Source organism: Cyprinodon tularosa, unplaced genomic scaffold (genome assembly GCF_016077235.1).
Source record: "Cyprinodon tularosa strain WSP-4 unplaced genomic scaffold, ASM1607723v1 ctg50, whole genome shotgun sequence".
NCBI lineage: Eukaryota > Metazoa > Chordata > Actinopteri > Cyprinodontiformes > Cyprinodontidae > Cyprinodon > Cyprinodon tularosa.
The window spans coordinates 497,254-513,707 of record NW_024039230.1 but is presented as its reverse complement, the minus strand read 5'-3'; the positions used below and the strand labels follow the sequence as shown (position 1 = coordinate 513,707).

The 16,454-nt window shown below is 36.5% G+C and overlaps 1 protein-coding gene across 1 annotated transcript in view; it reads left to right on the top strand.

The window, feature by feature from the left end:
- The window catches only part of slc12a4 (solute carrier family 12 member 4), a 31,052-nt gene that overhangs the window by 5,393 nt on the left and 9,205 nt on the right, over nucleotides 1-16,454 (top strand). Inside the window, exons 2-9 of the mRNA XM_038302964.1 lie at nucleotides 11,167-11,264; nucleotides 11,338-11,469; nucleotides 11,790-11,936; nucleotides 13,250-13,304; nucleotides 13,444-13,574; nucleotides 14,729-14,970; nucleotides 15,202-15,416; nucleotides 16,114-16,278. Of these exons, the coding sequence (XP_038158892.1) occupies nucleotides 11,167-11,264; nucleotides 11,338-11,469; nucleotides 11,790-11,936; nucleotides 13,250-13,304; nucleotides 13,444-13,574; nucleotides 14,729-14,970; nucleotides 15,202-15,416; nucleotides 16,114-16,278 (1,185 nt within the window). The remainder of the gene's footprint in view (nucleotides 1-11,166; nucleotides 11,265-11,337; nucleotides 11,470-11,789; nucleotides 11,937-13,249; nucleotides 13,305-13,443; nucleotides 13,575-14,728; nucleotides 14,971-15,201; nucleotides 15,417-16,113; nucleotides 16,279-16,454) is intronic.

Genomic DNA, 16,454 nt, shown 5'->3' with positions numbered 1-16,454 from the left:
TCAAAAAGGCTAAATATAAATCTGGGTCACTTGTATTTTTTAAGGCAATAAGTTTGGCAATAGTTTATGTTTGTCACATCCATTTATTGCCTAAACCTATCCATGCAAGCAGGGTCCAGTGGGGCTGCTGCATATCTCCATCAGGAACTGGGTGAGAGACAAGTTATACCTTCACAGTTCCCCAGACACACTTAATAAACAACCATGCACATCACATACTAACAAATATTGGTAATTTAGTCAAAAAGAGTACAAAAAGTATGTACTCAATTTAAAGTGCATTTTCTTTAAAGAACATATGTATTTTCCAACACAACTAGAGTACAAGTTTAAGATTTTACTTAAATTAAAGCAGAAAGTCTGTCACAATTCTAGCAAAACAGAAACTTACAGTAGGTACTTTCTCATGAGCACAAGAAAATCTCTTTTGGGCATTTTAAGAGGAAGAAAAATTATATTGTTCTCAAACCATTTTAATTAAAAGAGCATCTCCATAAATTAAAATTCCCCCAAATACATATATTTTCTCAAATAACTTAATACCAAGCTATTAAATGTAGACAACTTTACCTCTAAAGAAAATGTAGTTTACATTGCATTATAAAGCTTTTTCCTCTTTGTGCTCTAAGCTAAACTGGTCCTTTCAGAATGACAAATTGTTTCATTATTTTCTTTATTTCACTTGGTGATCAAGTGATGTTGGGTTTCTAGTCCCTGTAACATCTGATTGCTATACCTCTATAATATTGGCAATACTGTGAAACCCAGCCAGCCGACATATCGCTGCCATTTCTTCCAAGGTTTACTTATTTTATCTATATCTTTATATGTTTTCACCCCAGTAATGAATGTGGTTTCATATTTAACTAAGTAAAATACCTAAATCATCATAATCTAAGTAAAAGTGAAAGTGCAGCTTTTATAAACTTCTTAAAAAGAAAACCTAAGACAATGGTTTCTTAGAAACATGTAAATTATTATTTTCCACCGCTGTCTACTAAGACCAATTTATTTAACTAAAGTTTTTGGATTGTTGTAGAAAGTGATGCACAAGAAGTGAACCCCTGCATCCATAAAGTCTATTCAGAGCCCAGCGCTAAACTAACTTCTAACTACTGTGGCACCTTTCAAGCTTCTATCACCTACTGATCCCGAAAAGATAAATGATAATGTGTGATTGGAGTGATGCTGATGTCAGGATCCAGAACAGATGACCCAGTATTCAAGGCCAGACAGACAGTGGGATAACTCAAAAAGCTTTTTTTTTTTTTTTTACGGATTGGAGTAGCAGCGGCTAGGACATACTAATGCTAAAACCTTTGGTTTTTGAGTTCAGTCTACGCCCAGAGAACAAGGTAGGATCCAGCCGGTGGGCTGCTACCAAGATCCAACGGGCACTGGCCACAGTGTCCAAAATGCCGCAGCCCTGGAAACATTCAGGAGTTCCAACCTAAGTTAGGCAACCAGATTAGAAGAGGAACAGTTTGAGAGGCAGAACAGATCAGGATCAGGTAATCAAAAACCCTAAGGAAGACTAAAAACACTCTCACCACTGACTAGAGAGAACAAATCTAATGGCCTTGATGATTGGGAGCAAGCCCCTTAAATAGAGGCATGAGCAGGTGGATCAGATGAGCAGTGATTGGAAACCGAGCAGAGTTAGACAAGGGAATGAAATAAATAATTAAGCCAGTCATCAGCTCTAAGATCATGACAGTTGATACTAATGCAAGGCAGTCTACTCCAACTTCCTACAACAGTCTAAATAAAATCCATGCATGGCTAGCTGAAAATTATGAACAGATTTATTACAGTTAGGATGCATTCTTCTTATGTCCCTGTACTATGATAGAGGAGATATTTTCATAACTCTATCCACATACCTTGGGAGAAATTAAAAAATCTACTTACACAGTAAAGCTCAGTAGAGCATGAGTTAACCTGTACTTCTTTTCATCTGGATACAGCTGATTCGAGAATGATGTTTATTGATTTCTCCCATGCTTTTAACACAATTATTCTTGCTTTTCAAGAAACATAAGGTGACACAGGCCCCCACTAATGCATGAATTATTGACTGCCTGAAAAATAGACAACTTTCTGTGAGACTAAAGAAGGGGGTTTGCAGCAGCAAAGCACCTCAGGGTACTTATAGTTCCTTTTCACAATGTGCACCTCAAACTCAAGTACAAGTCACAGTCATGTCATCTGCAGAAATATTGGAATATCTGTTCTTGGGTGTTTTAGGAGGTCGATAATAGACAGGCAGAGAGCTTGTGGTATGATCTGAAAAAAAAAACTCAGTTGAAAGGTGATGATTGTTGCTGATCTTACAAGAAGCAGGAATATGTGAAGAACTTGGACATGGAAAAATAGAGATGGTGAAATTGTATTGAAGCACCTTCTGGGTGCTTCAATGGATAATATCCTTTAATCTATAATCTATAGCTATGATCAGAAATTTATTTTATTGAGGTTATTATTCTAAAACATATTTTTTTCTTTCACCACCATTTAATCTTTCAAAACCAGATTTTTTAAAGATTTCTGCCACTGTAGTTGTATTTTCAATAACGTTTGGATGAGATTTCGAACTTGCTAAGGGTTATTTTCTAGAATCAGATTTCTGCCTAATTTCTGCTCAGATCATTTAGCCTAATCGGACGCTGCATCACACTTGTAAACATCATATTTGCACTACCAATATCGCTGATTTTATTTTTCACTGCATATTGTTCTACTGCATTTCACACCATATTTATTTATTAGCACTACACTGAACCTTTCCTTATCAATGCCTTTTGCACCATGACCTTAAACTGTTTTTTTCTTTTCTCCTACACTGTTTAAATTTGATCACTGCTGCACTTTATACAGGTGCTGGTCATAAAATTAGAATATCATGAAAAAGTAGATTGATTTCAGTAATTCCATTTAAAAAGTGAAACTTGTATATTATATTCATACATTACATACAAACTCATATATTTCAGATGTTTATTTTGTTTAATTTTGATGATTACAAATGACAACAAATGAAAATCTCAAATTCATCATATCAGAAAATTTGAATATTACTGAAGACCAATAAAAACAAAGGATTTATAGAAATGTTGGCCAACTGAAAAGTATGAACATGAAAAGTATGAGCATGTACAGCACTCAGTATTTAGTTGGGCCTCCTTTGGCCTGTATTACTGCAGCAATGCGGCGTGGCATGGAGTCGATCAGTCTGTGGCACTGCTCAGGTGTTATGATAGCCCAGGTTGCTCTAATAGTGGCTTTTAGCTCTTCTGAATTGTTGGGTCTGGTGTATTGCATCTTCTTCTTCACAATACCCCATAGATTTTCTATGGGGTTAAGGTCAGGAGAGTTTGCTGGCCAATTAAGAACAGGGATACCATGGTCCTTCAACCAGGTACTGGTAGCTTTGGCACTGTGTGCAGGTGCCAAGTCCTGTTGGAAAATGAAATCTGCATCTCCAAAAAGTTGGTCAGCTGCAGGAAGCATGAAGTGCTCTAAAACTTCCTGGTATGTGGCTGCATTGACCCTGGACCTCAGAAAACACAATGGACCAACACCAGCAGATGACATGGCACCCCAAACCATCACTGACTGTGGAAACTTTACACTGGACTTCAAGCAACGTGGATGAAGTGCCTCTCTTCTTTTCCTCCAGACTCTGGGACCTTGATTTCCAAAGGAAATGCAAAATTTACTTTCATCAGAGAACATGACTTTGGACCACTCACCAGCAGTCCAGTCCTGTTTCTCTTTAGCCCAGGCAAGACGCTTCTGACGCTGTCTGTGGTTCAAGAGTGGCTTGACACAAGGAATGCGACAGCAGAAACCCATGTCTTTCATACGTCTGTGTGTGGTGGTTCTTGAAGCACTCACTCCAGCTGCAGTCCACTCTTTGTGAATCTCCCCCACATTTTTGAATGGGTTTTGTTTCACAATCCTCTCCAGGGTGCGGTTATCTCTCTTGCTTGTACACTTTTTTCGACCACATCTTTTCCTTCCCTTCGCCTCTCTATTAATGTGCTTGGACACTGAGCTCTGTGAACAGCCAGCCTCTTTAGCGATGACCTTTTGTGTCTTGCCCTCCTTGTGCAAGGTGTCGATGGTCGTCTTTTGGACAACTGTCAAGTCAGCAGTCTTCCCCATGATTGTGTAGCCTATAGAACTAGACTGAAAGACCATTTAAAGGCTTTTGCAGGTGGTTTGAGTTAATTAGCTGATTAGAGTGTGGCACCAGGGGCCATCAATTTTGAACCTTTTCACAATATTCTAATTTTCTGATATGATGAATTTGAGATTTTCATTTGTTGTCATTTGTAATCATCAAAATTAAACAAAATAAACATCTGAAATATATGAGTTTGTATGTAATGTATGAATATAATATACAAGTTTCACTTTTTAAATGGAATTACTGAAATCAATCTACTTTTTCATGATATTCTAATTTTATGACCAGCACCTGTAAATGGCAACGTTCATTTCACTCTTGAAAGCTGTATGCATCAAAATTTCGTTTTGTATACACTCTATGTATACAAGATGGCAATAAAGTTTGTCTAAGTCTAAAAAAGTTCATATAAACAAAGGCACATTTAAGGTGGGGCATAGTAACATTGACAAATAGAGTTTAAATCAAGCTAAATATTTTAAATCACAAACAACTTCCTAAGTTTGCATCTTAGTGAACAGGCTACAGTTTGTTTTTTCTGTTAGATTTACAGAGATTGACATCCGTATTTGGTTAATTTAGTCTTTTTAGAAGTCTATGCTAGAGTGCCATGCTTCCTGCCTACCTTCACCGCCTGAGGTGGTAAGATGGAGCTGCCATTCCTTTATCATCATTAGAGCACATCAAAGCTGATATGATTTGCTTGGCCCAGCGGGTTAATGTTCCTCTGTTCAGCTTAGGTTTTACACTGCATGAAACTGATTACAGCTAATACCAGTGCACTGTTAAAACCTTTTTCTTTTTTTGCTACAGGGTAAGAAAGCAAAAATCAACTCAAGAGCAAAGCAAGACGGGTTTATAATAGTAATGTGCTCAAACAACTTTTTCCTTTGCAGGGCATTTCTATCTAAGTTGTGTGTTGTTTTTTTCATGATTATTATGAGGAGAATTGATTTCATTAATTGGACAAGTTTTCCCTTAACAGGCAATACAGAACCAACATTTCTTAGCCTTTAGGCACAGCCCTGAAGCTTAATGGGACTTTATAGTGAATTCAAGCTCAAATGTGGCAATACCTATTTCTTTGTTAATTATAATTCACATAATGGTCAATCTGTCTTATCCCTTATCATTAACCAACTATAGCCATCATTCAGATACTAATTTTAGCAAATGAATAAAACATTTGTTCACATAAAAGCAGTCTAAAGAAAATTTGCATCAGCAACCCTTAGATGAAGTAAAAAATGTCAGCTTATGTGTAACACGGGGGAATTACCCGGATTGTGACCGAGGACGTGGCCCTAAACCAACTAGTAGACCACTAAAAGTATCATCAAGTAGCCTAGGGTCTCCCAATTAAATGTACCTAGGTAAGTCTGGCTTAAAATGAGGAAACAGATTTAGTATACAAATTATATATTTTATTTATGGATTATTTTACAATTGGAAGACAACTTTATTATTCTATTTTAAAATCCAATAAGGCACAAGAACCCGTGACAGAAGAAGCAATCTGAGACTCTAGAAAACCACTGCAAACCACGTTAGTAGCACACAAGATCAAACAAGATTATGTTAATTTAGAAGAACACGAATCTCACGTTGCGTCCTATAGAGCTGCGCCCAATCAGCTTATTTATAAAATAAATAAATGGTTCTGGTTCTGTAGTGCCCGTGCTACAACTAACTCCAGAGAAAACCTTTTACCAAGAGCATAACAAAAAAAGGGGTCTCAATGGTGAAAGCATAATAAGCAACAGCAGCAATCTTCATAGTAGTCATCAGCCTCAGACAGGGATATATGCAGACACTTCCATGAAAACTTTTCCAGCAGCGCAAATACCAAGATCCAAATTCTGTGTAGCAGCACGGCTCCCAACGCTCAAAAGAATCTACTGCACACCAAACTAAGCCGACTCTCATAGCTTGCTTGCACACCTGGTGCCTATATACGCTAATGAGCCTGTCAATTCTGTAAAGCAGACGTGAAGGTAAAGAAACGGAGCTGTGATGTGTTCAAGAACCCAAAACGGGTGGGAATTTACACCCAATAGACCACCCGGTTACCTATGTATTTGCAGACCCTATTTAATAATGGTGGGTTAGCTTTGTCCTTCCACACACTGTTCTGGGCTTTTGCATTTTATCCATTTTTGTTAAAAAGAAATAAATGCTCCATAGTAAGAAAGTTTAGCAAAGATTTTCTCTAAGATGAATTTAGATAGTTGTTTGTATATTCTTGTTTTTTTTTTTTTTTGTTCGTTTTACCTTTTTAAAGAAATGCTTAACTAGATGTAACTTAATATCTGTACTTGGTATTAATATCTTTGTATGGAGGACTGATTATTACCAAAAGCAGCAAGAGAAATATGTTGAACCTGTTAAAACCCCAAACTTTTCTCATAGTTTATAAGCACACCCAAATGGTTGGAGTGACATTTTTGTAATGCTTTTAAGGCTAATATTATTTTCTTTTATCCTTAAAGCACTGATAGTAAATGGCTTTCGATGCTTTCAACTGGTGAACAAGTATTTTTTTTATGAGATTTTGAAATCCTCACCTAAGAAACCAGTATACGTGCAAACTTAAAACTAAATAGCGATTAGGTCCTACCTTTGGAAAGACCATTCTGCAAATGTGCTACTGTCTGATCTCTTTGAATGGGTTGTTAAATGTTTTGTGCACATGTTGAAAAACATGTAGGCACACGTTGAGTAGAACTGACTGCTCTGTGCACACAGCATGACTCTTATGCTCTTTACAGGCAATTTCATATTTCCAATTAGACCAGTAATGTGTGTCATTAGCTTGAGAACCCCGCTCTCTCCTTAGCCCCTACAAGATAATGCTAGTCACATACCATGTTTTTCAGTATTGGACAGAACCAGTTTTTTAAGAAAAATTGGCTGGACAGAATGCAGAGCTAGAGAGGATCTGAAATATATTATCCATTGGTTATTTTTTCTATAATTTATGTTTTATTCATTTGCACGTGTTTCTGAACAGGAGGGTTATGCTCCTTTTCTGATATGAAATACATTAAATTTACACAAGATGGCAGTATAACCGTGTGTTTTGTAGACAGTGGATCTTGAGAAACTCTAAGAGATAAATATGAGTATTTTCTTTATGTTATAGCCTTCTCAAGCCCTTTCAATTTGTGGATTCTAGATTTTAGTAAATGTATAGATTTTGTGCATAATAGCAGTAAAATATTATACACTACAAGTAGGTCCTAGATTCCTAATGAAAATAAACCAGTCCTTAAAAGACAGGACTAAGGAAGTCCTGAAATGTGACTCACAACTATGATGATGTTTTAAAATAAGACCAAAACATACTCTACAAAGTAAAAGTCCTATTTTTTCTATCTTACTTCTATGCTGAAGTAAGATATTCAGTACCTCTGGAACTCAACCTGTGATGAAAATGTTTGATGCGTCCTTAAACCTTCCTGGTATTATGAGAATGAATGATATAAATAAGTATTTGCATTTTAGTCCTACATTAAACATTGACATTGCGTACTTTTATATTTACTGTGCAATTTTGCACTTGCGCTTAGTGCAACATTGTAACTGGTCAAATGACAGAATTTGGACTTTTTGTCCTTCACAAGTAGGCAGTTTATTTCACTACCTTTTGTTCAGTACCTTTCATTTGACCTATTTTTCAGACGTGCTGTGTGTTCTTCCATTTTAGATTTTACTTGAACAGGCTATGGCGCTTAATTATTATTTTTTTGGACAAAATTCTTTACTTTCTTTCTTCCAAAATGTATTTTGGGAGACCACATGAGCAGGATCCAAGTTATTGAAGCACTGACATCACATCTGATGAAGAAACTCGAGAGGTTTGTCCTCAGCCATCCTCAGTTTGCCTGCCAGCCTTGCATCAGTGAGAATATCTCCCCCCTGCAGAATTCTAGAAGCAATGTGAGAAGGATGCTCCTTAAGTTTTCCTGTGTTTCTTACACCACCATTTTTTGGTCTGGAGTTATCAAAAGAAGTCAGTTAAACTTCTGAAATGTTGTTGTGGTCAGTAAAGCAGTAGATGTTAATCAATGCCAGATTTCAGGTGTTAATGAATTAAACAATAAGGGAACCAATGGGACAACACTTAAATCACCCCCAAATCAGGTGTGGTTAAACAGAAGGAGGCTACAGCATTTTTTTTTTGTAAAAAGGATCCGAAGGGCCTGGGGTAGGCTCTTCATTCACTGCCTGGCAAAATGGAGCTTGACTTGGATAGGCCAGAAAATCTGGTTAGTTCTCACAGATAAGAGTGGGTCTACTTTGATTTCATTTGACAGACATTAGATTCTGAAGAAACTGCCTGATAGATTATGCTGATGCAATATTGTTTAGCCTGATCTCGTTGGTGGTTGGTCAGTGCATGTCTGAGAATGTGTTTTTATAGACTCTAGGTCACAGGAGCAAGGACCATAACCCGACATTTGGGGTTACTGCAATGACATTTTAACAGTCCCTATGTCTGTGTACCTGCTACTGTCTGCATGCATATGTTAAGAGTATAATCAGAAATTTAGTAATGTGTTGTAAGGAGAAAAATCTACTTTATTTAAATCTATCTTTATTTTATGCAAACAAAAAGTACCTTATCTTTACATAGAATTGCCATTCTTTTAGATATATATATATATATTTGTCTCAGTGTGGGGACATTTTTTTAAGCTAACAACAAATCAATTAAAAAGCCCACAGGTATACATCCAAAGCTACTATGAAAAATAACAAAAATTAATAAAGTAACTAACTTTTTAAGCAAAGTACAGTCTATGCCAGTCTATGCCAGTAACACAGCATAGAGGGACACAGCTGTTTTTTAAAACTGCCTACACACACACACACACACACACACAAACGACAGACAAACATTTGGAAGAAATCTTTCAGTCATGGTGTAAAGAACAAAGTAATAATACACTAATAATTAAGTGTTTCTGTGCCTGGCCATTAATGTGAATCAGACTGCATCTCTAACCCCCCTTGTCTGTACACCATGTGTTATATCAGGCCCATGAATGAGTTTATATCATGGGTGACCGGGTGTCCTGGATAGGAATCGACTACTCCACTGGCTAGAGCACAGGGTGCTCTCTTACACTCTACTCACAGCACCTAACTATGCTTACCAACAGCATTACTGGCAGCAGTGAGATTCAGAGCTCAGGTGAGTGAGGACCTACCTTGAAGGTCATGCAGCTCAGTAGAGAATACTTTTTCTGTTTTATGTCCCCATGGTAAGTGGGCCAGCTTTCAGTCGCAGAATTATTTTAGGCTTCAAGACACAGCCTGTTAAAGTTTACATGCTCTAATAACTCGGGGTTAGGTAATTTCTTGGTAATGAGGTTCGTGCATGCTTGAGAGTGTGACTGTGTGAGGTTCAAGTTTGTCGTACTGCTTTGTGTACAATAATTGGCCCAGCAGTGGTGCTTATCTCTGTTTGATTCTTTCCTCAGAAAGAAAAATAAATGAAAGTCAAATCTAATTAGTTGACTGTTTATCACCTGGACTTTGCTTGTTGGCGTGTAATGCTATTGGTCTTTTTTCCCATTTCACCATGTGAATTATGTTTCTGCTTAATGGACATTGTTAAGATCTTTCAATTACATTCGCCAGTGACAGTTAAAAGCTGGAAAAAATGAACGTAAAAAAAGTTGCGTTCCATTTTAATTACTAACCAAGCATAATGTTTTTTTCAGTTTATTCTTTCTCTTTGAATTTATCATAGTAATGCCATTGTTTTCTAAATACATCTTTTACCAGTAACAGACTATTATGTGAATATTCACTGTCTTTTGCAATTCTTTTAGATTAAGAAACAAAGTAGCTAAGTCTTTCTTTTTTGTTCCCCAACTCATCTTTTCAAAGCAAAATTGCAAAATTTATTTTCTTTTAATTGGTTGTCTACTTTAGGATAAAAACAAAGAAGACAATTTAAAGACATATGTCTTTTAGCATGCAAGGCAAAAATACATAGTACAACTGTGGTTAAAATGTGAAACTTTTGGTTTTAACAAATGCAGAAGTGGTAAATATGTAAATGTTTTGATTTATTTAATTTTTGTAGACCCATAACAGGCGATTCTCTCCTTTGGCTTGAAATGTCAAAGTATCGTTTCTTCTATGTAGTACGCCAACCTATGACTACTTATGCTGCTTTTAAAATACTGATTAACTTTTGTTCAGTTTTACTTGTTGCACACTAGATGCCAAAATTGATCTCAATTGCATTTTTGTTTTCTTTAGAGACATTATTTTTTCTACTCCAAATGTTCAATTCAACTCAGTTTATTTATATAGCTCCAATTTACATAATCGTAATCCAATTAACATTTACGTAATCTCAAGGCACTTTACGGGGCAATTCAACCAGATCATACATTCAAATTGATTCAAAGTTTTCTATCTAAGGTAAATCAGTTGATTGCATCGAGTCATTAACTCAAAGAAAATCCTTCACACCAAGCATGCTTGTAGAGACAGTGGAGAGGAAAAATTCCTTTTGACAGGAAGAAACCTCCAGCACAACCAGGTTCGGTGTAAGCGACCATCTGCCAAGTCTGACTGGGGTTCAAGGAGATAGAGGCAGACATAGAAAAAAAAGCAGAGATACAAAAGACAACCTTCAACCAGCTACACAGGCGGCCCCGTCCAGGAAACACACAGCCAGGCATACAGGCTCTCCGCCAGCTACCATGTCAGAGGAGCACATACAGTTTGTCACAGTCAGAGAAACAGGACTACACTGAAAAACAGACCAAGCTCCATCATCTATAAACAAATGCTTTGATGGTAGCAGCACAGCTGATCTTTCTCTCCATGAAGGTGTTACAGCCAAACAGGAACAGACCAGATAAAGCTACTTTGAGCAAAAAGCAGAGAGATCATAACTTTAGACATTGAACTAAAAAATTCTGCATAACCTTTATCATATCCTCTAACAGGACATGGAAATCATAAAGAAGACAGCCCTTTCCTTAGCAGCGCTGATTCCACTGGCAGAAAGAATGACTACTATGATAGAAACCTGGCTCTATTTGAGGTCAGCTCATTTTACTGTATTTCATTCTTTATGTGATAAACTCAAATCTACTTCAGATAATTTCCTTTTTCAGGAGGAGCTTGACATCCGGCCGAAGGTTTCCTCTCTGCTTAGCCGACTGGTCAACTACACCAGTATCACGCAGGGTGCAAAGGAGCATGAGGAAGAAGAAAGTGCTGAGGCCTCACTCAGAAAAACCCCCAAGGTCAGTTAGAAAGTCAGTTTTAGTTTTGCATTGTGTGTACAGGCAGTCCTTTTTGGCTAGGAAACACTATACCGTGCTGTTGGCTTATTCTGTGCTTTCTAATCTTAGTTATTAAGGCTTGTTGATAGACTGCTTTTGAAACAGGGCAGCCTGTTGTTAGACTAGGTCCATGTAAGACCTAAAAACATGGTAAGTGCTGATAACATGATTGAATGACCTTTAAAAAGTACATCAATCAATATTAATGATCACCGCTTGTTTCCTGAAATGTCATGCTCAACACTCCATCACACCCTACCCTCCCTCTGTCTCCCTGCTAGTCTCCCAACATGGGTACTCTGATGGGCGTCTACCTGCCGTGCCTCCAGAACATCTTTGGGGTCATTCTCTTCCTTCGACTAACCTGGATTGTGGGGATGGCCGGCATCATACAGTCCATTCTGATTGTCCTCATGTGCTGCTCATGTGTTAGTATAAACATGCATTATGTCCACATGGTAGTAGTAATAAAAGTTGTCTTTTACTCTAAAACTATTGAATAAAAATCATAATATTAAATAAAGTATAGCAATTATTCAGAAAGAGAATTATCTTTAATGCCTAAGAAACATGCCGTTGGTTCCATTTTGCTGGCAGGCAGCTTAGACACAATATGAATTTTTTGGGAAATAAAAGCTTGCTTTTAAATAAATATTAATTTATATGTACAGTGTTGTTACAAAAGGGAAAGACAATAATAAATTGGTGCAAACATGACTATTATCGACTGGTTAGGCCCTATGATTGTTAAGTGCTCATCAGAGACATGGCCTAGGGGAACAATTTTTTTCAGTGGTCTTTATTATATAATATTTAGCGCTGCCTGATCAAAGGTAATAACTTATAATAAAGTGTGTTTTATTGCCCTTGATGTTTAATTAGGTTTACTAGTTTGCAACATTAAATATGCCTCCTTACAGTGCATGTCATGCTAAGTTATTTAAATAGCTCCATTATTTCACTTTTTTTTTATTTTAAACATAGGTTAAAATACAAAGGGTCATGGAATCAGTGTCATGAAAAAAAACTATCCAGTTATTTTAACAGAATCAAAGAAGCAATAAGCAAAAATTCACCTCTAGGCAGGCCGTTAAGCACTGTTTATAAACCAAAACAAGATTATTTTCAAGCGACGCCTCTTTGTAACTCCACTCCAGCTGTAACCCCACTCCCTTCCCCTTTTCAGCCTTTGGGGTAAAGGGTACAGCAAATCAGATTTACCTTTTGGAGGAACAGGTTTAGTGAAGGATTAAGTAACTCATTTTATAGTGGTGTTGGCAAGAAAATGTCTTGCGCTCTCAGCCATTTTTCTCCTATAATACAGTGCTCTCTCTGAACAGGGAGGGTTTAAACCATGAGTGACAGCTAATTACATGGCTGTATATGCACTTGGGGTGGGGCCTGGTTTGGAAAAATAAGGCAAAAAAACAACTCAGAGAAATACTGGATGACATCCCATCATAGCTTTAGTTTTTCACATCACTATTTTTTCTATCTAAAATAAAGAGTTATTGCTTATTGCCCCTATAAAGAACTAGTGGTATAATGAACAAATTGTTTTTATCACATCATCAGATATCATAACATCACAGATATGAGAGTATTTTAAACTAGTAAGCATGCAAAGAAAAACAGAGTCCTAAAATTATGCATCTGCTTTAGAAAACTATTGTGAATTGTAATTGCAACAAAGTATGTAAAAAATATGCTCTAATATAATAATTTCTCCTTTCCTTTACAGACGATGCTAACAGCCATATCAATGAGTGCTATAGCAACTAACGGTGTTGTTCCAGGTAAAACACTGAAGGCAGCCATTCTCAATCTATTTCCTTTATGGTGGGAGTACAGCATATCTTGTGCCCTAACTAATAAGCAACATTTGAAAACTTCAAACTATGTTTAATGTGTGACAGCTGTTCTTCTCTTTCTTAGCTGGAGGAGCGTATTTCATGATCTCCCGCTCACTTGGCCCTGAATTTGGAGGAGCTGTGGGGCTGTGCTTCTACTTGGGCACCACCTTTGCCTCTGCTATGTACATCCTTGGAGCCATTGAAATCTTCTTGGTTAGTTGGTTAAAATATCATTCATTCCTATAATTTTTTTTTACAAATTTTTCATTCGAAGATATGATTAAAACATTCTGTTATTGTTTCTTCAAGATTACACTACATAAAGATGACCATATGTGGTATTATATTTTAGACATACATTTTCGGTAGCATTATTTCTGATAGAGAATGTTCAGAATGTATTCTCATGAATAAAAACATACTTTATTGTATCAGTAAAATAAAATTAAGATCAAAGGACAACATGGCAGCTAAGTTCCCTAATAGCATTTAGAGAACAAGAAAAATGGTAATATGAAGAAAAAACTATTAAAATAATATGTGTAGATGGCAAAGTATCTTAGTCAACAACAAGATAAAGGGAATGGCTTAGAACCGGGGGTTATTTTGATCAAATTTCCCTTAAAGAAGCCCTTTACCAGATGGGTATTTGTTCGAAGCATATCCAAAATGGAAATTGCTTCCGTTTCTACTTTTGAAAACTCTCCACAAAATTGAATATGTGGCTAGAGAGTTGTTTACTGCCATCATCTATAACTACATGATATACAGTATAAGATACAAGTGGTTTTGGTCACTAAGAGCTTTTTCATAAGGAGATAAATACATTCTTGGATTTTCTGCAAGTTACTGCCAATAAGTTACATTGGAAAAAAATGATTTCTTCTGCTAAATGCTATCAGATTTCTGGATAAAAAAAAAAAATAATAATAATATAGAATGGGTAAGAATAAGGCCTAGACGAAATGCATGTATAGACTAGCCTTTCTGTATTACTTTTGAATGTGATGTTAAAAGATTTGCTGATTCAAGATGAAAGATTTTGATAAAAAATAATTGCTTCAACCTGATTAGATTATTTTTCATTGTAATTCTTAGGGATAATGTGGTCCAGAGTAGTTAAAATGAGTCTAACACTGCATCTGTATCTCTGTCTGTTTAATTTGGGAAAATATATAGTCGCTGTCTTAATTTATTAATAGCTTTGACTAAGTAATTGATTTAATCTGGCTTTAACAACAAACAGGTGTGCAAACGAACAACAGTGGAAAGATGAGGAACGTGTGCCAATAAAAACATATGGAAATCTAAAAGGATTTTTGCGATAACATATTGAAAAACCTTGTTTTTTTTATTTTTGTCTTCAGAAATATCTGGTCCCTCAAGCGGCTATTTTTCACTCTGCTGATCACCTTGGTCGTGACAGTGCCCTGCTGAACAACATGCGGGTGTACGGCACTCTCTGCCTCAGCCTGATGGCTGTGGTGGTCTTCGTGGGAGTCAAATATGTCAACAAGTTGGCTTCCCTTTTCCTGGCCTGTGTTATTATCTCAATTGTTTCCATCTATGCTGGGGGAATCAAATCTTTGACTCATCCGCCGGAATTTCCGTAAGTGTTCCAAAAATAAACATGTCTCTGAGGAGGAGGCTTGGGAAATTGATGTAGAACTGATTTGTAATGAGAAAAGTTATGCATGCATTTTTGTCCTCCTTTAGCTTAACACCATGCATTAGTAAGAACATTTAGGTATTTTTGCATCAATGTTTTTTTGTTTTTTCTTTCTTCTTTTAGCCTTTCACATCTGTAACTGATTACCCTTTATGTGTTTTATTGCTGCAGGATATGCATGTTGGGCAACAGGACTTTGGTGAGCGATGGCTTAGATGCATGTGCTAAATCTGTGATACAGGGGAACACCACAGTGCCAAGTCAGCTGTGGAATCGGTTCTGTGGTGGTGGGAACCTGAGCAGTGCTCAATGTGATGAATACTTTGTCCAGAATAATGTTACAGAGATACAGGGTATTCCTGGACTGGGCAGTGGAATTATCAGAGGTAAATCACATTACATTTTCACTGTTGCCTAAGTTCACTGATGATATGCAGCTACATGTATAAACTAATAAAGAGTCCCCGGAGAGAACCCACACATAAACAGGAGAACATGCAAACTCCATGTAGAAAGACCCTGGGCTGGGAACCAAACCAAGGATCTTCCTTCAAGGCAACATGCAGCTCTGTACTAAGGATGTCAAGATCTTAATTACTGAGATAATTTTCTGGTCCAAAACTTGTGGCAAAGCCTTTAGTTTTCTGCGAGTCACCCAAAATTTTGCCGTTTAAGGTTTTTCTAAAACTAAAGTTAAATTCTACCTTTTTGTTAAAGCCTTACTTTTCCTTGTTCGATATTCTAATAAATGTCACCTTTAAAATGTTTAATGTATTAGTTTTGACATGCCTTTCATTTTTTATTAGTTTTTTATTATTTCTTACCAATTTGCAAGCTTTTACACCATTTTCTTATTAGTTTTTGATTTTTTTGTGTTGTAAATCATGTTTACAGAAAATTTATATACTTAAAACTACAATATAATTATAACTAAATTAAGTGTTTATATTAATGTATTGTTGAATTATAACATATCACTTTCATCTATTTGTTATTTAATTCTTCTTGTATGAAAGCACCTATAAATTTATCTAATGTTGATCTCATATGAGCCTATTTTAATGTATATTTTTGTTGTGATAGAAAACCTTTGGAGCACCTACCTACAGAAAGGCGAGATCTTAGAAAAAGCAGGGTTGCAGTCAGTGGATGCCCACAGTCCCGTAGAGAACTTCATCAACTATGTCTCAGCAGACATTGCTACATCCTTTACGCTTTTGGTGGGCATCTTCTTGCCATCTGCCACAGGTTAGAAACAATTATGGTGTTTAGACTACATCACATATGTTATAACTGGAAAAAAATGGCTAGAGATGATTTATTATGAAATCCTTTATTATGTTTTTCAGTGAGTAGAAACATGAGTGTTGGAATCAGCCAGTAGGGGGCATAATGTGACATCAATAACAGCAAAAAAAAAAAAA